This window comes from Eurytemora carolleeae, unplaced genomic scaffold (assembly GCF_000591075.1).
Source record: "Eurytemora carolleeae unplaced genomic scaffold, Eaff_2.0 scaffold386, whole genome shotgun sequence".
NCBI classification, from domain to species: Eukaryota; Metazoa; Arthropoda; class Copepoda; order Calanoida; family Temoridae; genus Eurytemora; species Eurytemora carolleeae.
In genome coordinates, this window is record NW_019396325.1 from 248216 (window position 1) to 273439 (window position 25224).

At 31.5% G+C, this 25224-nt stretch overlaps 3 protein-coding genes across 12 annotated transcripts; all 3 read left to right on the forward strand.

The window, feature by feature from the left end:
* The first annotated feature begins 83 nt into the window (after positions 1-83).
* On the forward strand, positions 84-7750 carry LOC111700978 (uncharacterized). 7 transcript variants are annotated; one of them, XR_002765110.1, is made up of 9 exons: positions 84-599; positions 1233-1391; positions 1913-2003; positions 2742-2819; positions 3599-3650; positions 5742-5807; positions 6485-6528; positions 7194-7389; positions 7605-7750. XR_002765110.1 is itself a non-coding variant. In XM_023472075.1 (8 exons), the coding sequence occupies exons 1-8, from the start codon at positions 542-544 to the stop codon at positions 7246-7248; spliced, it is 603 nt and encodes a 200-aa protein (XP_023327843.1). In that variant the 5' UTR covers positions 84-541; the 3' UTR covers positions 7249-7750. The 7 variants fall into 7 exon arrangements, 2 of the variants coding, with proteins under 2 accessions (XP_023327843.1, XP_023327844.1); XR_002765112.1 differs by having other exon boundaries at positions 7631-7750; XR_002765111.1 differs by having other exon boundaries at positions 7194-7381.
* LOC111700979 (heat shock factor protein) lies at positions 7751-12639 on the forward strand. Its single transcript, XM_023472077.1, has 5 exons — positions 7751-7858; positions 8389-8441; positions 8999-9063; positions 10747-10804; positions 12469-12639. Exons 1-5 carry the CDS (start codon positions 7759-7761, stop codon positions 12622-12624), a joined length of 432 nt encoding a protein of 143 aa, XP_023327845.1. The 5' UTR covers positions 7751-7758; the 3' UTR covers positions 12625-12639.
* A 2853-nt stretch (positions 12640-15492) lies between these two features.
* On the forward strand, positions 15493-24025 carry LOC111700977 (heat shock factor protein 1). 4 transcript variants are annotated; one of them, XM_023472072.1, is made up of 11 exons: positions 15493-15600; positions 16647-16764; positions 17331-17410; positions 17755-17830; positions 18977-19105; positions 20798-20898; positions 21290-21356; positions 21573-21639; positions 22424-22553; positions 23615-23682; positions 23772-24025. In XM_023472072.1, the coding sequence occupies exons 1-10, from the start codon at positions 15524-15526 to the stop codon at positions 23673-23675; spliced, it is 906 nt and encodes a 301-aa protein (XP_023327840.1). In that variant the 5' UTR covers positions 15493-15523; the 3' UTR covers positions 23676-23682; positions 23772-24025. The 4 variants fall into 4 exon arrangements, with proteins under 4 accessions (XP_023327840.1, XP_023327839.1, XP_023327838.1 ...); XM_023472071.1 differs by having other exon boundaries at positions 23799-24025; XM_023472070.1 differs by having other exon boundaries at positions 23615-23668; positions 23799-24025.
* Positions 24026-25224: the final 1199 nt, after the last annotated feature.

Sequence of the window (25224 nt, forward strand, 5' to 3'; positions counted from 1 at the left end):
CTTTTCCATATTAATGAGCTAAGAATTCTTCAATGATTAGATACATTGGATCAAAAGTTGATTTAGTACATCTGCTATTATAATCTTATGGGATGAGAGTAAAAATGGAAATTCTGAAATATTATTTATTTATCCTTCAACCAAAAAATTGTAAGGTTTGCGTTGAACACTTATCGAGGGAAATAGCATTTTTCACACAAGAGGAATTAAAATAAAACCCTTCTTATCTAAATCTAAATTCATATTTGGTGGATCACAATTTTATTTCATAAAAGCATTTTTGCATTTTGGGGTTAGGTTTAGTCGAAGAGCAGTTATAATATATGGAGTATATACTTTGTATAATACTTTATAATATATAATATATGGGTATAAAGCGTACCTCAGTAAATATTTATATATCTAATCCTTAATCAGGATGAAAATTACCCATTTAAAAAGCATAAATTTTCGTGAATTCTAGTTCTTAACTAGTATCCTGTATCATTAACATTTTTTAACCGCTGCCAATACAAATATTTTTTTTAATTTTCAGATAAAGATGTCGCTCGGATTGAAAGGGGTGGTACAAGCTGAAGCCTTCTCCTCGGTGAAACTTGGTAAAATTTATGTGCAATGTGCATGGTCCTACTCCAATTAAGAAATGAGATTTTAATAGTAAGGCTATTAGTGCGCTTCGCCCCTCTCCTTTTTCTTTTAACAATTAAAGTAAAAAATTTTGAATATTGCTCTTCAAGGCGTCACGGCACTGCGCTCACCTGTATTGCTTCCTTGTGGCACAAATATATTTTACGTCAAAATGTCTTAACTTTTAAATGCTTTTTTCCGTCTTAAAAATTATTTTTTACATACCTGAATAACGCATTTTTGCGTGCGACTTTGTTAAAAATTATTTAAAATCAGATAGATAGAATTAAGATAATTACAAATCAAATTCCACGCTAAACTGCGGTATTTCTGGAAAAATTTAATTTTTCTCTACCTTCAAAAAAAAATTAGATAAGATCAACATCAGAAGGTATGTACAAAATTTTTTTAATTTAAGTAGGAATTATGCATATAAAAGTTAAGATATTTAGCCGGAAGATATGTGGGCGCGGCTTCCCTCCTCCCCCCCCCCCTCTTTGAAGAAGCAATTTTTCTTAGAAATTGTAAAACCCAACTTTTTGCAGATTTTTTGTTTAAATTGGTTCATTTCCAAAGATAATAAATGTTAAATTATTTATTATCAGGACTGAAGCCTGGAGGAACTCCAAATCTAGTTTTAACCCCCTCTACCTCCTCCAACCCTACCCGGAGTAAACAACCCTGCTCTCCGTACCACCAGTCTACTCCTTCTAGGTCATTACAAGCCAGCAATGCGTCAGCACTTCTTGGAACTCCCATTTCAGGTTTTATCTTTGATCTTTAATTTTTTGGGGTAATCATCTCTGATCAGAGCTGAAAACCTTTGAATGGGATATCCTTAATCCCGATCTGTTAATTGATCTGGAGATTAACAAAAAGCGGAAAACAATATTTAATCTGGAAATTAAGAAAAGAGGAAATCAAGCATTGATCTCGATATCCACCATTTTCAGTTGTCAGCTCTGATTAGCAACGTAAACAAGCATAATAAAAAAGTTTAAATGTTGCAGAGTTTTCTTTGTTTAAGATGAAATTAAAATTTTATGAAAAATTTTGATTTGATAAAAAGAGTTTTATAATTCTGACTAGGGGGAAACCCACTTGTTTTTTATAGTCAGGTCCAACAAAATTTGAGTCCAAATTTTTAAGTTAAAAAATCTGAAATGGTACAACACAACACACAATACACATTGGCTTAGTTCCTGTACCAAGTTTAAAGGAAGAATCGATCTCAACCCATTCTATTTCCACTTTTCGACTTTTTTCAACAAACTCTATCTTTAAGGACGGAAAGACACAGGTCTAGACCGACCAGGAACTCCTTTTGGTCGATCCTCACCCTTCGCTTTTCTTCATCGCCTCACACCCAGTAGGAGGTGGTGCCATATTGAAATATTTTATTTTTAATTTTTTTGGGACAATTAGAATTTTTAATATTTCCAAGTGATTGGCTAATCCGGGGTTTATGTATCTCATTCTTCTAATTTGTTCAATTATTAGTCTATTATTTTTAAAAAATTTGTTTGCTTATCCCTATTCTAAGAATCATATCCTTTATTTATTATCTTAGGTTAATTGAATAAATTTTATTTTCGGATTTTTAAACACCAGTGATAAACATTTGCCAAACTTAACGTTGTTGAAGAAGTTTTTAAATGAAGCAATTACGTATAAGAAGTAAAAAATACATTATTCCGTCTCGAATGTCGTCTTCCTTTCAACGAATTGAAAACTAAGATATTTAACTTCTATCTCTTACACATATAAAAATTATGTAGCAAACATTCGCAATGTAAAAGAATCTGTTGAAATATTTTATAATTTAACGTTTTAAGATCAAAATACAGTAGCCTGGGCATTAAATCACTCATATTAATGTGGCATTGGAAGAAATAACTTGCGGGCTTATGTACAATTGTCCATGTTTTTTTTTTTTGGGGGGGGGGGCTTACAATAACAAATGTACAAACTCCGCTTTTCTAATCGCTTTATCTTTGCAACCTGGCGGTGTAAATCTTTGATATTTCAAACTTTGACTATTTAAACTACAGAATTCATAAGTAAAAAAAATTAAAGTTTGTGACAAAAACAATTCCTTTTGTTAAAACTTTCAGGAATTCCTGGTCTGCGAATACTCCTGAGTGTGCTAGGGACCTTGAATGGTGTAACTATGTTGATTGTAACACACCAAGGTACGGATTAAGATATTTGCTCCTCATCTCATAATTAATGGTAGTTATCTACGGATATGTTAATTACTCTAAGGTCTGATTGAGAGTACATAAGATAAGTAGTTCAACTGCCTCTCAATAATTTAATTTGACCTCAAAGTTGGTATTCAATAAGTAGAAGTAATTAATAGCTAAACTAGATATAACCAATTCAACTACTTTTTTTAAGTGGCCAAGTAATTGAATTAGATTTAGCCAATTCAACTACTTTTCTAAAGTAGCCAAGTAATTGAATTAGATATAAACAATTCAACTATTATTCTAGAGTGGCCAAGTAATTTAATTAGATTTAACCGATTCAACTACTTTTCTAGAGTGGCCAAGTAATTGAATTACATATAACCAATTCAAATGTTTTTCTACAGTGGCCAAGAATGCTCAAAAGATGTAGTTAACCTTGTCATATTTAGATCAACTATTTTTCTTTATTTATTAGACCCGACCTCACAAGTGGTTTAACTCAACGTTTCTGTTTCAACTAATTCTAGCGAGGGTTGTATTATAAGGTTAGTTACTCTCTTTGCGCTCCAATGTCCTGGAAAAAATGTCGTCTCCTAAGATAGATAGATAAAAACCTCATATAACGTCACTTATAATCTGTGACGTCACACGTGGATTTTATCTTTAGCTTAGAAGACGCATCGAGAGTAACTAACCTTATTATACAACCTTGGTTCTAGCCATTAATTCATTTCTACCCTAGCAGTGATTCTGAAAGAAGCTTGAATTTATTTATTTAGGAGTCGGGCACGCTGGGAGTTTAAATCTCCCCTGAAGGGTAGCCCAGCCAAGGAATATATCAATGACAAGGTTTATAGTAGGCAATAGGGTGGCTCATACAAAGAGAACCAGAAAGCAGTGGACATTGCGTAGTCAGATTTTTCTATTTAATAAATGTCGCTACGGATTGAGACATCTCAGTTGTTGTAATTGCAAGGTCTAAACGACATTTTAAGTAAACGAAATAACAAAGAGGACATTAACTTCATAGTTTTCTGTTCACACTTTATCTTATTATGATCATTAAGTAAAATGTCTAAAGAAAATACCGATTCAGTCCTAATTTAAAGTTCGTTGGTTACTAAATACAAAGAAGCCGGTAAACACCTCGGAAGATTGGGTTTCGGCGTTTTTGTTTTGTTTTTATAGAAGAGAATCTTTCCATACCCCTAGGATTTTTCCCCTATTCTATAATCTTTATGATTTTGAGTCTGAAAACCAGTGCTTAGGATCCGGATCAGTTGGATCCGCAAGATTTTGGCTTCCTGGATCCAAATCCGGATCCGCAAAAATATGGGGATCCACGGATCCGGACCCAAGGGGTAAAATATCAACCAAAAACGACTAAAAAAATTTTTACTCCTAAACCCCACTCTAAACTTTTGAATAAAGAGATTGTAAAAATTTCCTCATTTCTGAATGGTTCATCAAGTTTTGAAAATTATTTTTAGTTTAAAAAAAATCAGTAAATCTTAAAGAAATGACCTGGATCCGGATCCATTTTTTGCAGTGCGGATCCAGGATCCGGATCCGCATCCGCATCAAAATTAAATGGATTCTAAGCACTGCTTATTATTTGTCATCGTTATATTTTGACAAATCCCTTGGTCGGAATTTCGTGTCAAATATCTTTAAAATTTGAGGATAAATCCTTAATATTTTAATTTTAGTTATCCCTGGAGGGAATATTTTCCATGGGGTATCAAACAGGAATTAAATACGATTGGAGATCAACGCTTGATCAATTAAAGTTCTGATTGCCGGAGTGTACAGTGTACACTGTACAGCAGTAGGGGTAAACGATTTTGGCCATTGCGCTATGTACATAGTATTGATTTTGGATATTAAAACAACATTTAGAAAAGGCAATTTGTACGTAATTTGAAATTGTCACCCGGAAACCGGTTTTTTTAATTTGAGATAGAAAAACTCTCTGCAAGCGGGGGAAAAAATTCTTCAAAATACATCGATATGAATACCTAAAGATTTTTCTTGAAACTCTGAATTCTGAAATCCTAAAATCGTAAAAAACCGTTGATAATTATATAAATTGGAGGCAAAAAACTACCATTTGAGACTTTAAAATGGCAGAGCCCCAAAAAAATAAGTTTTAACAATACATCAAAAAAGTTTGAAAGTTTTGAAACTCTGGTTTTTTTTGAAATGCTGAATATCAATTGCGGTCACGGTTTTTAAGTCTGAAAATAAGTCTGAAATTCGGCAAAAACTATTGTTTTTATGGGCACATAACCTCCATTTCTGAAACACCTTTTCATTTTGATGCGGATCCGGATCCAGGTTCTAAATATTTCCTCAGATTTACTGATTATTTGAACTAATTAAAAATGTCGGCAATTTTTCTCATTTTTTCACAATGCTGAAACTTTATGAACCAAGGAGGAAGTTGTTAATCTCTTATTAGATACAATTGAGATGCGTGTTTAAAAAGAAAAAATATTAATTTAGCAGACTTTGATGGATCTGGATCCAAATTCAAGGAGCCTAATTGTTGCGGATCCGGATCCTTAGCACTGACATATTACTTACTCTGTTATTCTGCAAATTAACAACTTCACACAGTTTGTTTTGAGCAATAAATATAACATTAACTCCCGTAAAACAAAGTTACTGCAGTTGCTGGGATGAATGTAAACACATGTCGACTGTCTAGGCAAAGTTTTGTTTATTAAATTAAATGTTAACATTATTCCCAGAAAATTCAATGCCATTATGTTATGAAAGTTCCTCTCATATTTGATGCTTTTTTAGCATTACTACACAGTGATAACTAAAAAACCTTGGAATAGGAAGTCGATTTTTGTATTTAAAGAGATTGTGTACCCTGTTAACAACTTTTTTTTACGGTCATTTTGATATTTAAAGAGACTGTTCTCTTGGGGGTGGGAAGGAGAGTTTAATGAATCTTTAGATGTAGATTCGGATTCAGAGGTAGTAGTAGTTGATTATTATTTTGATTATTATTATTATTATTAGCGTTAGCGTTAGCGTTAGCGTTAGCGTTAGCGTTAGCGTTAGCGTTAGCGTTAGCGTTAGCGTTAGCGTTAGCGTTAGCGTTTGCGTTTGCGTTTGCGTTTGCGTTTGCGTTTGCGTTTGCGTTTGCGTTTGCGTTAGCGTTAGCGTTTGCGTTTGCGTTAGCGTTTGCGTTTGCGTTAGCGTTAGATTCTCATTCTGCACAATGCACATGTGTTTGTTTACGTTCCTTATTATTGTTGTTGTCTCTCTTTATTTTCTATATTCATATTGAGTTTAAAGAACTGAAAGCGTAATTTTATGTGACCCTCAATGCATAGATGGCAATGCCTGATTCAAAACAGTACCTTTATCTGATCATCAATAATGTAGAAGAAATTGTCGATTTTCTAGGTTTGAAAGTGTTCAATTATGATAGTTCATTAATGTTTTCCTTCAGTAGAATTGCGCGTGTCAATTATTTGAAAAAGCCACAAATGAAAGCAACATTTAAAAAAGATAAAAGCATTGATATTTAATTCATACTTGATCATTCAAAGCTGTTAAAGGTACAGTTTCTAAATCGGACATTGTCATCTTTTCGTGGAGGGTCACTTTAAATTACGCTAACACTCCCATTAATTGTTCTTTTTAAGGTGTTTGAAGAAGGATATATACCGTTGACTGATCTGAATTCTAGGAAACTAATATAATTATATTTCAAAGGGTATTTATTTCTGGACTTAAAATTTCCGTTAGTCAATGGTTAAGATAATTTGTCTGGTCAACGTCTAAGTCAAGGGTCAAGGTCAAAAGTTTAAGGTTTAGTTGATGTCATCTGTCTAGGTCATATTTATCTGTCAGGTCAAATATATTTGTCTAGGTTAATTATATCTGTCTAGATCAATTATATCTGTATATAGGTCAAATATATCTGTTCAGGTGAAATATATCTGTCTAGGTCAATTATATCTGTCCAGGTCTAATATATCTGTGTATAGATCAATTTTATCTGTCAAGGTCAATTATATCTGTCTAGGTCAATTTTATCTGTCTAGGTCTATTATATCTGTTTAGGTGAATTTGTTCTGTATATAGGTCAAATATATATGTATATAGGTCAATTTTATCTGTCAAGGTCAACCATATCTGTCTAGGTCAAAATTTCTAAATGAGTTAATAGCTTCGAAGTCTAGGCCCCTCCTCTTAGGCTAAGGGGTGAAAGGCTTACAATTAAACATGCATGGGTAAGGTTTTATGAAATGGAGGTCAAGGAACAGACTAAAACGAGGGAACAGAATTGAAGTGAATTTCGATGAATTCCATTTGTTAATAAATAAACATCTTAAATTGGTGAATTGGCAGGGTGACTCATATGCTGCACATTAGAGACTTCGAATCCCTGCCCTCAACCTTATAAACCATGATTGATATGTATACTGTATAGTTTATGTTTAAGTAATATTTATACTTTTATTTGTAGTAATTTTTAGCCAAGGTCAATTTATAGATTATCATGTGGATTGACCCTGATCTGACCCCCCTTCACAACAGTGCCCATGTAACCCATATCTTACAATTTATGCGGGGAAAATAATCGTTGTTTTTCTGTTATGGACATGGGAAATATCTCTTTATTTCCATTTTTGTCTTTCCTGCATAATTCCGAAAAATCCTATAAATTGGATCCTAATTTATTAAGAAGTACAAATAGATAAAACCAAAGATACCACAATGATATGTTTAGACTACGGTCTAGAGGGTACTGTTGTTAAGTCGGGCATGTCACTTTATATTTTGAGAAATACCACAATTTACGCCAACAGTCCCTTGAACCCGATGTTGTTTTGTGACCGGACAGAAGGAACCCATTATTTTATTCTAGCGACGATGTCCCAGAAAATAATCTCAATTGTTTCAGATTTAAAAAATGATTCCCGTGATGGAAATAGTGATGCCTCAGCAGAGCTCAGGAAATGTTCCCGCATTTCTTGCAAAGCTTTGGAAAATTGTAGATAATCCAGAAACAGGTTTGGTTTGGAAAATTGTAGATAATCCAGAAACAGGTTTGGTTTGGAAAATTGTAGATAATCCAGAAACAGGTTTGGTTTGGAAAATTGTAGTTAATCCAGAAACAGGTTTGGTTTGGAAAATTGTAGATAATCCAGAAACAGGTTGGGTCTTGAATCATATCAAAAATAAAGAGATAAAATAAATGAAAAATTAATTTACAGATAAAAACAATATTGAGATGATCCTTACAAGTCCGGTTTAAATATATTATGCAAAACACATTAATTTGTTAAAGCTGTTTGCAAAATTTTGAAGGTGTAAACATCGGCACAAAAAAAGGATTTAAAAATAGAAATTAATTTTCTACTAGGAATAAACGAATCATTTTATTTTTGGAAAGATATATTAAATCAATTTTTGATCAAAATGGACTATTTTTATTATTGATTTAAAGTGAACATAATTGTTTTTACCAGAGACATAATATCAAAATAACTAATATTAATAAAAAGTAATTAAAAGCCAATTAATTTTAATATCTATTTAGATTTGCTAATTAGTTGGACTGATGAGGGTTCATCGTTTATAATCAAAAACCAGGAAAACTGAGAGAAAATATCTTTATTTTGATTCAAAAATAAAATGGAATAATACGACGACATTTGAAGAAAAGCCACCGGTGCCGAAAATAAATAATCTAGTTCTTTAAATTTGTGAATATAAACTTTAATCTACTGTCTTTGCTTGTCTGACTTATTTTGTCGACAATCCACATCTTAACTTCTCATATAAACTAGTTTTTTACTTGAATCATGATTTTTAATATTTTTGTCTTATTTTTAGAAATTCTCAAAAGAAATTAATTTCATTCATATATTTATCATCTAAGTTTATATTAATTAAATAAGATATGTGAATTGAGCTGAAGTGGATTTCTTTGATTAACTATTCGAGCTTTTAAATGTTGTTTATAAGCCGCCATTTTTCTTGGTGAACCAAAAAATTAAAAGTTTCGCATATTTTTGTTTGATAGATTTCGCAAAAATGCTGAAAAAGCACATTTTTGTTAAGGTAAAATTTCACAATATCGACACTCCATGTTGGTTACTTAAATATCGGGGCTGGTTGGGTTAGCCATGTTTTCTGTCAATTTAAAGGCTGCGTTTGCACGTGACCTACTTCCGTATTATTACAAGCACTCCAATATGGCATCTTTTGTCAGGTACTGGATTTATGGAACTTGTTGATTGAACATTTAGTTGTAGTTGCTTTCAGTACCTTGAATTCATACCTTACTTGACAGTATATGCTTTCAGTACCTTGAATTCATACCTTACTTGACAGTATATGCTTTCAATACCTTGAATTCATACCTTACTTGACAGTATATGCTTTCATTACCTTGAATTCTTACCTTACTTGACAGTATATGTTTTCAGTGCCTTGAATTCATACCTTACTTGACAGTATATGCTTTCATTACCTTGAATTCTTACCTTACTTGACAGTATATGTTTTCAGTGCCTTGAATTCATAGCTTACTTGACAGCATATGCTTTCAATACCTTGAATTCATACCTTACTTGACAGTATATGCTTTCAGTACCTTGAATTCATACCTTACTTGACAGTATATGCTTTCAATACCTTGAATTCATACCTTACTTGACAGTATATGCTTTCAGTACCTTAAATTCATACCTTACTTGACAGTATATGCTTTCAGTGCCTTGAATTCATAGCTTACTTGACAGTATATGTTTTCAGTACCTTGAATTCATATCTTACTTGACAGTATATGTTTTCAGTATCTTGAATTCATATCTTACTTGACAGTATATGTTTTCAGTATCTTGAATTCATATCTTACTTGACAGTATATGTTTTCAGTATCTTGAATTCATATCTTACTTGACAGTATATGTTTTAAGTATCTTGAATTCATACCTTACTTGACAGTATATGTTTTCAGTATCTTGAATTCATACCTTACTTGACAGTATATGTTTTCAGTACCTTGAATTCTTACCTTACTTGACAGTATATGTTTTCAGTACCTTGAATTCATACCTTACTTGACAGTATATGTTTTCAGTACCTTGAATTCATACCTTACTTGACATTTTTAATTAAAACGTTCACTTATTTTGGTAATTTCATTGTAAACTAATTATCCTAATAGCTATTCATTGGTTTTCGTCTTACTTTTCGTAGATATGTATGACCGGAGAAAAAGACGATTTATCGTTTAGAATTCCAGCGGAACGGTTCGATACCTTTGCATAGCCACTATTTAAACGCTTTTTCAGTAACAACACCCCAATACAATCTAAAATTATCATATTATAATGACATCATGTGTCAGCCATTATATAATAAAATATAAAAACTTTTGATTTTAGAATTAGAAAGAAATTAACGTTTTTCGTGTTAGAACATGATTTAACAAATTAACACGTTCATACAAAGACGACTTTGTCTCAGACAAACTGGTTTCTAGGATTATTTTTTAATAATTCACGGGGATTTATGGGGAAGTAGGAAAAACGTATCAAACCGTCAAATGTTGAAAATAAGTCATATTTTGAAAATAAACAATTTTAAAATAATTGTGAAAACTATCAAAGAACTATGAGATATTACAATTCAATTTAATATTTGAAAATTTTAAAAAATCCATGATTATGAAAAAATCATCAAATAGTGTCAATGCAAAGGTATCATATCTTTGCGCTGAAATTCTGAATGACAAATCGGCTTTTTCTCCGGCCACAGTTGTCTTTGAAAAGTAAGACTAACTACCAATTAATAGCTAATAGGTTATTTAGTTTAAGCTTAAATTACCCAAATAAGTGAACGGACCCTTCAACTTGATTTAAAATCTTATATTGATATCTATTACCAGGCAACTGAACATGTACGGATTTCATAAAGTGTTAAGCGTGGATTCTGGAGGATTAAAGGTAAACTTATTTTAAATACGGGTTCACATTCTTTAAATGGATTGTTTAGGAATCCTGGTAAGACAATACACATTTTTCTTCATCGTGCATACGGTTTTGGAAAAAATTCGTTCAATAACAAAAATTTAATAAATAAACACGATAAAGATTTCAATTTTCTAAATAAAATCAAAATTGTCTAAATCTTAACGAAATTCTTCATATCTTCGGTAAGTATTAAAGTATAAGAAAAGGCAGACCACATTTTAGAAATGCGAAGCCTAGGAAAAAATTTATAGTTTTTGTAAAAGTAAATTTAAAAATGAATGCCGCAAAAATAGTTTAAGATCATAGACGACCTTCAAGTACATGTGTTTCTTGTCGTCTTCTTGTAATTAAAGACATGGACAACTCTGAAGAAGGAGAACGACTGTTAAGTCAAATTATGATCTTGAATGGACCACAGAAAATGAAATAATACAATTGTGCACTGTGCACCATCTTTTTTAATGACCAATTACAGTGAAGTTTATTTTAAAACATACGACATCATTTACACAATTGTTTTAATTTCGTCTTCCAATTCCACATTGTTAGCGTTCCGACATCATACTTTGATAAATGATTAAACTTTTCTAATAATCCTTCCTTTTTAAAATTTAAAATTTCTGATCAGCTTATAAATTTCTGAAGACAAAGCTTAATCAGGAGATCTAAAAGTACCAAAAGTTCTTTTAAGAAGACTTTATTTTTGTGTGTACTTTTCCCCCGTCAAAAATTACAACTGAACTTGGATGGTTTTGTATAAACTTAAAGGCAGTGTTCGCGAATATTGAAAGGGGGTATAGGCTTACGGCAAAAAATTATCGATTGTAATCGTTACTAATCTTACTTCTATCTGTTGCGACTATAATAAGGAGAAAATTGTTAAAAACTACTCATACCGAAGAACGTAGCGTCCAAACAAATTCAGACAATTGAAATAGTCAACTCGGATCGTAAAATAAACAATTGAATTCCAAAAAAATCATTCAGATATTACAACCTATCAGCACCGATGATTTTTTAATGTTATTGTTGATAGTTGACATTTCATAATATTTTCATAATATTTGTTATATATACAATGCACTTGTAAATTAAAACGACGATTTTTTATCCGCTAGGTGTTTCTGCCACGTGGAACCACAGACACATCAAGTGCAGAGACACCTGGCGGCCAACTAATCGTCGTTCAAATTGCATCATATATTAAAGAAATATTTTGACATCATATATTAAAGAAATATCAACTTTACAAAAATGCGTCGAAAAAAATTCGATGATTATAGGTTTTAATATCTGAATGTCTTGTTTGGAATTAAATCTCAGTTGAATGTTGCAACTTTCTGAATTTGTATGGACGCTACGTTCATCGGTATAAGTCGTTTTTAACAATTTTCTCCTTATAGACGCAACAGATACAAGAAAGATTAGTAGCAATTATAATCGATAATGTTTCGCCGTAAAATCTATTTTCGCGAACTCTCCTTTTAAGTAAAGTTATTCAAAAAATTGTTTTCAACTGCAAACCTATATTATATTTATCTGACCTTTGTTTGTGCGGAAGGTTTGAAGGTATAGAAGGTTTGTGCAGTGGATATAGAAGGATATATTTTAACTTCAATTATGTTTATTCTTCCTAGGGAGAGAAGGAGGAAATGGAGTTCGCCCACCTTTATTTTCTTCGTGGACAGGAGCATCTTCTTTCAGAGATCAAGAGGAAGGTTTCCATTGGACATACTAAACCTACTCATATTTTGCCTACTATCAGAAATGACAAGGTACTCCCTCAATACTAAACCTACTCCTATTATGCCTTCTATTAGAAATTACAAGGTTCTCCGTCAATAAACCTACTCCAGATTATGCCTTCTATAAGAAATGACCCACAATTCTAAGCCTACTCCTATTATGCCTTCAATTAGAAATGACAAGGTACTCCTACTATATTAAACCTACTCCTTTTATGCCTTCAATTAGAAATGACAAGGTACTCCCACTATCCTGAACCTTCTCCTATTATGCCTACTATTAGATATATGACAATGTACTCCCACTATATTAAACCTACTAATATTTTGCCAAATATTGAATTAAATATACCAGAGAGTTTTCAATATAACTGAATAGTTGTATATTGAATATTGTATTCCTGTAAATTTGAATATCCCATTATTTAAATGTATGATTATACTCTGGAAGATTATGAGAATATATTTAAGATTATTGCTCCATTTTCTCCAACATTTATCGTACAAATATTTACTCTTTGCAACGGAAATTAAATATTTCTTCTCGAGCTTCGGTGTTTTCTTGAAACGTAGAAAACAAGGAAAATAGAGAAAAAATACTTTTTAGAAAACATATTTTGTCCTTTTGACCAGGGTGTAAGTATACATAGTTTGCACACGTTTATGATATCAAAACCAGAGATTCTAAACAAATGCCGGGGGTAATTTTACTAGATAGTTGGGGCAAATAGGACACTTTTTCGTACTTTTCACTTTATTTATCTTCCACTATATTTAAATATTTTCCTCATTCAGCGAATAAACCCTAAAAAAATTGCGATCCCTGCGCAAAATTTAAGTTCATGGATGTTAAGTGTTTACTTTGTGAACTACATTCGGTGTTTATTGTGGTGTAAGCTGTGAATATTGTAAAGATGTTAAACTCAATTTTCATGTTTTCTTCCAGTTTGATTTGATTACAGATGTCCATTAATCAAGTCTAATCAAGAATGAATAAGATATCCATGTTTTAAACTTTGATTATTTGTGGGTTCTCTATAAAACTGAATTGCGGATTTCTGACATAACAACAATGGAGGAAATTGACAAACTAAGCGCTTCTCAAGTTAGAAAACGAACGATGATATCATTCACATTATTTTTAAGATAACGCATGCTCTCTTTAAGTTTTTTCTACAGCACCCTGTGTTTTCTTGGAAAAAATAATTTTTATTGTTAAAAATAATTTTATGAAATTTTGAGAATTTTTATTAAAAAACCATTATTGCTTTGGTTCATTGTTTATGTTTATATCAGGAATCAGCTAGTTAATCTACGTCATTTTTTTCAACAATGTAAAGATGATCATTGTTTATGAATTAGTGACAATTAAAACAATTTTCCGTGTTTTCTGAAATGAAGAAAGCAATTGCTTTGTTTGAGTGAAATGAATCCAAAATCAGTGACCTTAAACTGCTCAAAAAATGTTAAGATAACATTATTTCTGTCTAATTTAAAGTGATTTATGATAATTTTTCCGATTATTTTTATATATAAGGCGAGTAAGGCGAGAAGCCACAGACGAAAATAAAAAATTTAAAGAAACAAAACATTTGTATTTTGTTAATACATGATCAGACAAAGCTATAAATCGGGCATTGTCATCTTTGCGTCACTTGAAATTATGCTGAACTATATAGGGGGGTGGGAGATGCAATCACATAACTTTCTGTGACGCATTGTCATCTTTGCGTCACTTGAAATTATGCTGAACTATATAGGGGGGTGGGAGATGCAATCACATAACTTTCTGTGACGCATTGTCAGCTTTGCGTCACATGAAATTATGCTGAACTATATAGGGGGGTGGGAGATGCAATCACATAACTTTCTGTGACGAAAAGCTCAAAAAGCATAGATGTTTTTATGAAAATGACGATTTTTACCATGTGGGACTTTAAAAAAAACAAAATGCTGCTGGCTTGAATATCGAATGAAGTAATATCTTATTTTAAGAATATTTGTTATTTTGATTTTTACAATATTTGCGTATTTGTATAAAGTTTCGATAATTGAGCCGACATTTCGGATTTTCTATAGAAATAAAAGTAATTTTTCCTACATGCAGTGCATTGCTAATTACCATCATTCTTTTTTATTTTAAACTTTTCGTAGGTCTCAATACAGTCCTTTTTCAGTACATTGTTTAGTTCATTAAATAAAAGACTCCATTAAAAAAATTCTAAATAATTGAATATTTGGAACAAATTTAATGATTACCTAGAAGTCAACGTAGTTAAACTACTCACTATCCCTGCGTACTGCGTAGTGGTCAAAGAAACAGTTTAAAATAAACACTTGGTTCGTAAAACACATGGTTAAAGGGACTGTTAATGTATTTTCATCTGACCATCCATTGATAAAGTGGCATGTCTAATTCTCAACGTCAACCTTAAAATCTTTGTCTGATCAAGTATGAATTGAAAGTTTTTAATTTAAACTTTTAATTTTGTTTCTCTGGAAAAAGTGTCTCGCGCTTTTCTATTTTCAGAAACAATAGAAAAACTATCAGAATTAAATTCTCGAAGAACAACGTTATTTTCGACATTAATGATCTGCTGAAGATCTCAAGAGTATTGTTGTGAATCGGGCAATGCTTGTCATTCGCTTAACCCATTTATAAATTAAAACCCTTTAATTTTAGAAACAGATCATTTATTGATTTATCTCTTTAGTTCTGAATTTGTGACAAAATAGATCAATTATTTATCTCAATGTTCTAAATATGCGACAAAATAGATCAATAATTGAGTTCTCTCTAGGTTCTGAATTTGCGACAAAATAGATTAACTATTGATTTATCTTTAGGTTCTGAATATGCGACAAAATAGATTAATTATTGTTTATCTTAAGGTTCTGAATATGTGATAAAATAGATCAATTATTGATTTATCTTAAGGTTCTGAATATGCGACAAAAACACACTCAGCAGCAGAAGATTGTAAATAAATTAATTCATTTTCTGATGGCAGTTGTTCAACCCAGGTTAGTCAAAATATTCTTCTTCATGCTAATCCAGATCTTATATCTNCTGGAAAATGAGAGGAAAGTTTTTACTTATTTTGTCAACGCTAATTTATCATTAATCAATCAGTTTGTTAATTTTTAAGTTTTTTTTTTCTTCCATTGAAAAACGTAAAGGTCCCCACCCTACACCCTCCCTATTGAAAATATTGGAAGTCGTCCCTGCAAATAATTAATTTTCTTGGAAAGAATTTTCGCATTTGATAAATTTACTTGCTTTTTTAATTTTGATTACTCTTGACAAATTCTTCATTAAAAAAATTTGTAACTTTTATGGTTTTTCTTTATTTAACACCAAACTTTTATATTTCATATTTATAGTTTTGAAATTTGAAAGAATTGACCCAGTTCTTTTGTCAGGATTTATAAAATTTAAGAAACTGAGATGAGAATTCTAGAAAAGAAAAGAAATCTTTTTGGTTACAAAAAGGTTGTCAGAAAATTTTAGACTTTTGAATTTCAGTGGGTTTTAATTTTCTAGAACCAAAAAATGCCAGTTCTGTTAATTCAAGACAAATTTTGATTTGTTTCATTTAAGATGGAATAATAAAAAACCTTCTAATTGGTATTCTTTAAAGTTAGAAATAAATTGAAAAATTATCAAGATTAATTATAAGGACTGAACATTGAGAGAATCCTAAATATTTCTCCTTTTATTTATATCTTCCCATTTATTTTACTGGATCAAATTTTAAAATACCAAAGGATTTTTACATCATCAGAGGCCGAATTTTAAGAGTTTGAGTCGCGTCTTAAATTTGAGATGCGACTCGAACATAGTTAGTTCCACTTGAAATTGTATTCAGTGTTTTGAGATCTGAGCCCGCGCTCAATTGAAACCGGTTTTTGTTGGTTCATTGGTTCATCGGCGGTCTAAATCCTTTAAATTCGGCCTCTTGTTGCACAACTGTAAGGATTAGAAAATCAATGTTTGGGTTAAGTACCTTTACTTAAAGATGCCACCTACTGAACAAACCAAAAAAAAGTGATAAAATTTATTAAATTAGGATGGCTGGTATGAAGCGTAGGTACGGGGTTCCTGGTATTCACCTTGCTATAGAGGATAATGAGGAACCAAACGGGAAAATGCCTAAAATGGAATCCAGCTCAGGACCAGTTATACAGGTAGATAAAATAATAATTTAATAGGGAGATACAGGGTTTTCCACAAAAAAATGAGACCACCTTGTAATATTGAATATAACTATTTAAGAGTAAACCTTGACTTCTGCCTTGAACTGTGATGTTTTTTAAAAGTAATAAGCAAGGGTTCCAAAATTGCAAGAAAACTAATAAACAAGGGTTCCAAAATTGCAAGAAAACTAATAAACAAGGGTTCCAAAATTGCAAGAAAACTAATAAACAAGGGTTCCAAAATTGCAAGAAAACTAATAAACAAGGGTTCCAAAATTGCAAGTAAACTAATAAACAAGGGTTCCAAAATTGCAAGAAAAAAGAAAAATAATTTCTGCACAGTCGTCTTTAAAGTTCATCTTTGTAGTTAGTCTTGTAATAGATCTAAATCTTATTAAAAACTTCAGCATTTTAAGTTCTACACTATTTTTTAAAAGTTTTTTTGCACGGAGCTTCAAAATTTTTGTTTTTTATCACTGAATTGCATGCACGTTTGGGTCGAAAGTATCTTAAAAGTAATAAAAAACTTAATTTAATGTACAATTTTTCATGTTTAGGACGTGACAAACTCCGATCCGCTCGCAACTCTTCTTGAAGGCGTTGGAGTTCCTAACGTTGAGCTTCCCACTTCTCCCAGGTATAGAATGTGCTGGTTAAAATATGATGAGATCTGTAATATCTCCCATGATTTGGAAACAAGATGCAAAAAAAACAAGATCGCATCAGTACCTTTCTGAAAAAGGAGGATTTTCTTGAATTTGAATAAAGGCTTGAAAACTGATCTGAGAATTTCCCAGTCAATGTCTTATTTTTTTTCAGTTTATTCCTTCAATTTCATTAATATTGAAAATATGAAAACAAACAAAAAAACTTTTAAGAAAGAAAATTCCAACTTTTAATTGGCAACATTTTGTTGAGTAAATATTGAAAGTAAAAATCAATTAAATATATATTTGAAGAAAAACAAACAAATATTTTCAGAGTTGAAGTTCCACACAAGTCTGAAGGAAAATATAGACTCGTGGATCCTCAATCAGTTTCACCGTCTATGTCCCAGGTTTGAACATTCACACCCTCCCTCACACAAACAAATATGCCCCTAAAACCATCTAAAAAACAAATATGTTAAAACGAATGTTTTTTTTCATTTTCTATTTTATTTCTAAGGAATAAAATATTGCGAAGTTAAATAAAAGCAAACTTGAACAGAATACAGTTTTAGAAACTTTTATTAAAAATGTTATAAAACAAACCAAACCAATTAACAACACATAACTACTAGATAATTAAGAAGGAAACCAATTTCTTAAAAACATTCTATGTAACAATGAAATGGGTTGGACGCCGTAATGGAACTGATGAAGATTACGGTGGTACAACAGTACAAGTACTGAAGGTCGTCATCGTTTTTAAGTCCTTTTTCCCAGGTTATACTTTAAAGAGGCTTCACAAAGATCAGTGCTTAAGATCCATTTAATTTTGATGGGGAAGATCCAGATAATTTCTTTAAGATTTACTGAATTTTTTTTAACAAAGCAGAATTTAAAATTTGTTGTCTTATTTTCATGCTAAATCTTGATAAACCATTCAGAAATTAGGAAATTTTTATTATCATTCTTTTTTCAATAGTTCATATTTGGGTTTAAAGAGTAAAAAAGTTTTTTTTAATTACTGAGTTGAGTGCAAAGTAAACCTTCAAAATCATGAATTTGGGTGGGTACGTTTTCAAAATCGGTATTTTTAATTATTAAATAACGACGACGAAAAGTAAAGTAAAATTATACATTAACTATTTAGATGTTTAGGAACATGTTTCTCAATTGTAATTTGTAAATAAATCAATGTTAGAATCAATTATTTCGTTTTCATCATTTTATATTAATTTCTTATTTCTATGAATTTGTTAGCAGATTTCTACAAATTCTTCAAATGTTTTTCTGTCAATAAAAATTCCAGAAAATCTTTGTGAATTATGAGAGATTATAGATTATAGAAACTAATAATTGAACAAGATCACGTATTTTCGATAATAAAAAAAACAGTTTCAATGTATTAAACATCTTGAATTATTTTATGGGTCAAAATTTGTTGTAAAATCTTAGCTCCAAATCAAGCATATCACCCATCGCTAGGTTCAAATACGTGTCAGGGTTCATTTCATACATTTTATACAACACGTTCTAATATTCCTTCTACAAACTAGGTTAACAACCAGAGTGCTTTATCACTATCCCAGAGCTCTCCTAAACGGCCAGGATTAAACAGAGAGATCAGTAAGGAGGACTTCGATCTCGACATTAACAACATGCAGGCGGAGTTGGACAACCTCAAGGTAGGCTAGCGCAGGAATTTCATCACAAAAGAAATACTTCTAAGTATTTTTAATTCAAAATCTAAAATCATGATTTTTAAACAACTTTTCATTAAAGTCAGGTGACCTGGTAAAAATCGTTTGCAAAATATCCGTAGTTTTTTTAAATGACCAATAAACACAATGTTTATATTTTTTTCCACGTAAACATTACGGGGATTTTAACAACGGTATATTTTATAGCACACCAACCCTGTTTTTACTCGTATATTCATAAACTTTAGCTTAGAGTTTAACAACTCAAATACAATCATTGAAAATACGAATGTTAGTAAAAATTGATTTACGGAAAAGTTTTTGTGTACTTAGGTCAAGAATTGATTAAATGCAAATAGAAGTTGAATATTCAATATCCTTCAAGGACATTTTTCCAGTTAAAACTGGATTCAGTATTTTTCTAAAGAGAGAAGTGAAAATTAAAAATTTTTAGGGGAGGGGGGGCTCCTGCTTAGAAGTGTTTTTTTGTGTGTGTGGGGGGGGGGCTAATGAAGAATTTTGTTTGAAGTTTGTTTTGAGGGGTTGGAGGCTCAAGAGGAGTGTGCAAATAAGTTTTTGTTTTTCTAACAGGGATTTCAATGTATTTTCTAGAGATGAATTTTTTCTACAGCTTTTATTAAAAATTTGTTTTCTTCAATGTCAAAGAATTCTAACTATCCTGAGATTGAAATTGTTCAGAACTTAAAACTATTTAACTTAGAACTCTCTTCATTTAATTCAAACTGACAAAATAGGAATTTATTCATTTCCAATTAAATTACTGTTAAAAAATCACACTAAAGCATCACATTTTATTTATCACTTTAGTTCATATTAGACTTTCTAAACAATGCAAAAATCTAGTATTCGTTGAATTTATGTTTTAAAAATTTCAATTTTCATTTTTGTCGATCTGTATTGAAAAGAATAAAGACTCGTAACATTATTTAATTTAAAACAATGTATCTAGGTTACTAACAAATATGTTTCTAGGATACTAACAATATCTTGTATCTAGGTTACTAACAAATACAGAGCGTCCCATATCATATTAGATTATCTCCAATCTCTAACACCAAAATACGCACATAATACTCGAAAAATCTAGCATTTTCTGCAAAAAAAAAATTTCTATTAGCCTTATTAAATTTTTCAAAATGATTCATTCTTCTTAAATTTTCTGATTTCTCCCCCAAATCGTAATTTAGACCCATTGACACGGTCTAATTTGATGTGGGACACCCTGTATGTTTCTAGGATACTAACAATAGCATGTATCTAGGTTACTAACAAATATGTTTCTAGGATACTAACAATAGCATATATCTAGGTTACTAACAAATATGTTTCTAGGATACTAACAATAGCATATATCTAGGTTACTAACAAATATGTTTCTAGGATACTAACAATAGCTTGGATCTAGGATACTAACAATAGCATGTATCTAGGTTACTAACAAATATGTTTCTAGGATACTAACAATAGCGTGTATCTAGCTTACTAACAAATATGTTTCTAGGATACTAACAATAGCATATATCTAGGTTACTAACAAATATGTTTCTAGGATACTAACAATAGCATGTATCTAGCTTACTAACAAACATGTTTCTAGGATACTAACAATAGCGTGGATCTAGGATACTAAGTTACTAACAATAATCATGTACCTAGGATATCCTGTCTGGGCAGATAACCCTGGATACCAGCCTCGTATCCTCCCTCTTCAGCCCCGAGGATACCCTTCCTAACCTCGGGAACCTTGGCAACCTCAGGGATACAAAACTATATCCTCCCAGCCTTATATTTGTTAGAATTTTTTCCCTCTTTCCCATTCATTAAAATGATTTTTCCCCAGATTTAAAAAGTGGTTAAGCATATTTTTTTAATTCACGATATATGGGGAATTATGAATTTTTTGGGAACATGTCACTAAGGAGAATTCCTTAAAATATAGACCGCTGTACTTCAAATTAAATTTGAAACCCAGACTGTGAAATAGTCAATACTCTATCTGAACATTTTACTTTTAGACAACCAACTTTAAAATTTAAAATCTATAAAGGCTTAAGTATAACATCTTTGATGGAAGGGGGGGGATAAACTATCGCTTTTGATCTCTAAAACCTGTAATGATGGATTACTTGATTGGTTTTGTATGATTAGTAACCTCCCTGCAAACATCTCACTAAGTGCTGATGGTTTACTTAATGATGATAATGAACTGAACGGGGTAGGATGATTATCTAATTTATTATTTATTATTATCATTATTATCATTATTATTATTATCTATAGTCATTATAGTCATTATAGTAATTATGGTCATTATTATCATTCTCATCATGCTCATCATTCTCGTTATTTTCGTTATTCTCATCATTCTCATCATTCTCGTCATTTTATGGTCATTTTATGGTCATTATTTGCATTCTTCCATTATTTTCAGGATCAGAATATGATTTCATATAATCCTTCTTTGTTTGAATTGACTGAAGAAGAGGATGATGGCCAAGGTAAAGGATTTGAACCGATTGTTCTGATATAGGGATCTGTATGTGTGAACAGTCCCTTAGCTTGTTCTAGCCGTGGCCCTCTCACTAGAAATGGGATTTACCCAGAAATATGAGTTAACAAATAAAAAATATATATATTTGATTAGTGTCTAATTTTACTGGTTGCACACTTTATATAATTTGCTCCTGGAAGTTTTCCCTGATTTTTTTAAAGCAGTTTGTGTGTCCAAAAAGGGGGAGGGGGGGACAAGATCCTCTTAGTTGGCCACTCCAACCCCACTGTACCTAAACAAAACAAAAATAAGATCTGTTTTGATTAAAATATAAGTTTTTTCCTCCCTCCGTTTATTTAGTTGGTTATATTTGTCCTAACAGTCGGCCAGTCCTCTTTCATTCATCTGAATGTATTCCCTTGAAAGGGACTGTAAACACGATTTCAAGTTTCTAGCAAACAAGGATGGAAATGACCGATTCACATCTGTACCCAGAAAAGCTTTCAAATATGTATCAGATGGCATTATTTATGATTTTAAAAACTGATTATTTTCAAGTGTGGTTTCTTTACAAAAGTGACTTGTGCATTTTTACTGCAAAAAAAGTATAGGAATGAACAGAATTAAACACTTGTAAACTGAGTAAAAATGAAAATATCTTAAACATTATTGATGATAGAAAGGTTGAAACGCTACCATTGTGAATCATGCATTGTCATCTTTGCATTAACGCTACCAAGTACGATTCCCTTGAAACCTTCGTAAATAAGTTTCCTTATTTTATAATTTAGGTTTTCTGAACTCCTTGAACACTCCGTCATCTTCAGCCCACCTGGAATCCTGTCTGAACACTCCCCAGCCATCCTCCCTAGACCTAAACACCCCTCAGATATCAGAGGACACCACCAACCCACTAGCCAGGCTTTAACGAATGAAAATGAAAAGATTTGTTTGTTCTTTCTCAACAAAAATAGTTTCCTTAATCCCCCCCACCCCCGTGAGGGATACCAGTATCAGTTTATAGTAATGGTTCCTTAATTAGTTTTTATTTATTCTAATTAGTTGAGCTGAAGAGGAAATACGAAATAGAGAATATTTTATCAAGATTTAAAATAAAAGTACCCGACACCTATATTAGGTTTGCCTAAAAATTTTTAACTTGAATTTGTTTATAAAATAAAAAGATTTTTGCCACCATTCATATTCTTAATGCTTGGTTAAACCCCATTTGTTTCAAGCTCAATAATATCTTCCTGCTTTATATAAAGTTTAAGTTATCTTTGGTCTTTTTGCACATTTTAACTATTTATAACTCTGTTATTTTGGTTAGCAGTATTATTAAGTTTTTGTACAGAAATTTTTTTCTTTATCGAGAAGGTTCAACCTTTGCGAGGGACAAACTATAATCTAAAAGGGCGAGAACCTTTGAGACATAGAGAAAATTTAAGCCCAAAAACTTTATAGCCTAGCATGTCGTGCCAAAATAATAGTGTTATAGGTAATTTTATGAAACGTTTGTGTACTTTTCCTATTTCAATGGATATTTCTTTAGATCAAATAAGCATTGAAACAAAGCAGAAGTCAAAATATAAAGTTGATTTCAATTTTATTTTCATTTCAATTGAATAAAAATATTTTGGAAATATCCCAAATTTGTTGAAGGAAATCCGGGAACCAATCAAAACTTTATAGGCCACACGTGCTTTAATGTACAGCTAATTTAACTTTGTAGCACGTTCATTTTGAAATTCACGATGAAGTGAAGAAGAATGATAAAGTACACAAAACTTTCATAAAATTATAAAATGTACCTTTTTGTGTTTAGTTGGTTTGTTCAAATAATTGCCGTCCAACACAATTACCTATTTTATTAATATTTATCCTCGAATTGTCGAGTATTTTTAAATAATAGTTTCTTAATGTAGAAGGGGGGGGGGGGGGTTTCTCATTGTTCAAACCTTCATTCTCGACCTGGAATTTAGCTTGGAAAAACTTGATGCTTTGCTGAATTTGCTGGAGAAAGAAAACATTGCAAAGAAATAATTTACAGGTTGGCGTTGATAAGCAATTTAAAATTTTCACAGCAATCACGACCAAAAAAAGCTATGTAATCTTCATAAACAAAAACTTTATTTTTAGAAGAGGTCACCCTGTAAATTATTTAAGCTTTTTACTATTCAAAACCATACTTGTTTTTATCAATATCATCCTATGAAAGCAAATATAAAATATACCATGAAAAATGTAAACTAATATAAATTCGGCTCCACTATATCAATAACCATGTATTAATTGTACTACGTACTATTTACAGTTATGTCTTGCGTGTACATTTAGCCTGAATATTGTACTCTATTAATGCCAGAAAATTTAATAAATTTTAACAAACTATATTAATTACCTCGGTAAGATTTCGAGAGGTTTCCAGTGCAGCGAAATGTATTTCTACATAAACCTGAAGGGACAGTCAGCGTTATGTCAAGTGACCCTCAGTGCACAGATGACCACGCCCGAATCAGAACTGTACCTGTGAGACAGCTAAAAAAAGAGATCAATGGTGAAGTTTAGATTAGGACGGTTCAAAGAGAGACAAGAAGAGAAGGACAGGTTTAAAAATTTGAAAATAGGACGGATTAAAGAGAAATAAATGGGTTGAGTAAAGATTAGGACGGATTGAAAGATTTAGATGGTGGATTTATAATAGAATGACGGGTTACAGGAAAAATTGACTAAGTGGAATGGATTAAATGAACAAAGGGTTAAGTTTAGAGACTAGAAATGTTTAAAAGATAATGAAGGATCATAAAGAAAAAAAGGACGGATTGAAAGGAGAAAAGTGGGTTGAATTCACTAAGCTTAGGAAAGGACAGAGAGACACAAGAGAAGAATGAGTTAAGTTTAAAGAAAAGGCTATTAAAAGATGGGAAGTAGCATGGGTTGAGCTAAAAGAGAAGCATGGATAGAGTTTAAAGAGAAGAATAGATAGAGTTTAAAGAGAAGCATAGGTTGAGTTTAAAGAGAAGCATGGGTTAAGTTAAAAGAGCTAAGTAAACAGGAATCGTATTAGAGAAGGACGGATTAGAAAGAGAATAATAGTGTAAGTTTAGAGAAATACGGATTAGAAAGAGAATAATAGTGTAAGTTTAAAGATGGACGGATTAGAAAGAAAATAATAGTGTAAGTTTAGAGAAGGACGGATTAGAAAGAGAAGAATAGTGTAAGTTTAGAGAAAGACGGATTAGGAAGAGAAGAATAGTGTAAGTTAAGAGAAGAATAGTGTAAGTTTAGAGAAGGACGGATTAGAAAGAGACGAATGGTGTAAGTTAAGAGAAAAATAGTGTAAGTTTAGAGAAGGACGGATTAGAAAGAGAAGAATAGTGAAAGTTAAGAGAAGAATAGTATAAGTTAAGAGAAGGACGGATTAGAAAGAGAAGAATAGTGTAAGTATTGAGAAGGACGGATTAGAAAGAGAAGAATAGTGTAAGTTTAGAGAAAGACGGATTAGGAAGAGAAGAATAGTGTAAGTTAAGAGAAGAATAGTGTAAGTTTAGAGAAGGACGGATTAAAAAGAGAAGAATAGTGAAAGTTAAGA

Coding starts and splice junctions, on each gene's coding strand:
- LOC111700978 (XM_023472075.1), top strand. CDS start 542: ATGTCGCTCGGATTGAAAGGGGTGGTACAAGCTGAAGCCTTCTCCTCG. Junction 2,820..3,598: donor GTTGATTGTAACACACCAAG/GTACGGATTAAG, acceptor TTATTTATTTAG/GAGTCGGGCACGCTGGGAGT. Junction 6,529..7,193: donor TTGACTGATCTGAATTCTAG/GAAACTAATATA, acceptor GTGAATTGGCAG/GGTGACTCATATGCTGCACA.
- LOC111700979 (XM_023472077.1), top strand. CDS start 7,759: ATGATTCCCGTGATGGAAATAGTGATGCCTCAGCAGAGCTCAGGAAAT. Junction 7,859..8,388: donor TGTAGATAATCCAGAAACAG/GTTTGGTTTGGA, acceptor ATATCTATTTAG/ATTTGCTAATTAGTTGGACT. Junction 8,442..8,998: donor CGTTTATAATCAAAAACCAG/GAAAACTGAGAG, acceptor GTCAATTTAAAG/GCTGCGTTTGCACGTGACCT.
- LOC111700977 (XM_023472070.1), top strand. CDS start 15,524: ATGCGACAAAAACACACTCAGCAGCAGAAGATTGTAAATAAATTAATT. Junction 15,601..16,646: donor ATGGCAGTTGTTCAACCCAG/GTTAGTCAAAAT, acceptor TTATTAAATTAG/GATGGCTGGTATGAAGCGTA. Junction 21,357..21,572: donor ATGATAATGAACTGAACGGG/GTAGGATGATTA, acceptor CATTATTTTCAG/GATCAGAATATGATTTCATA.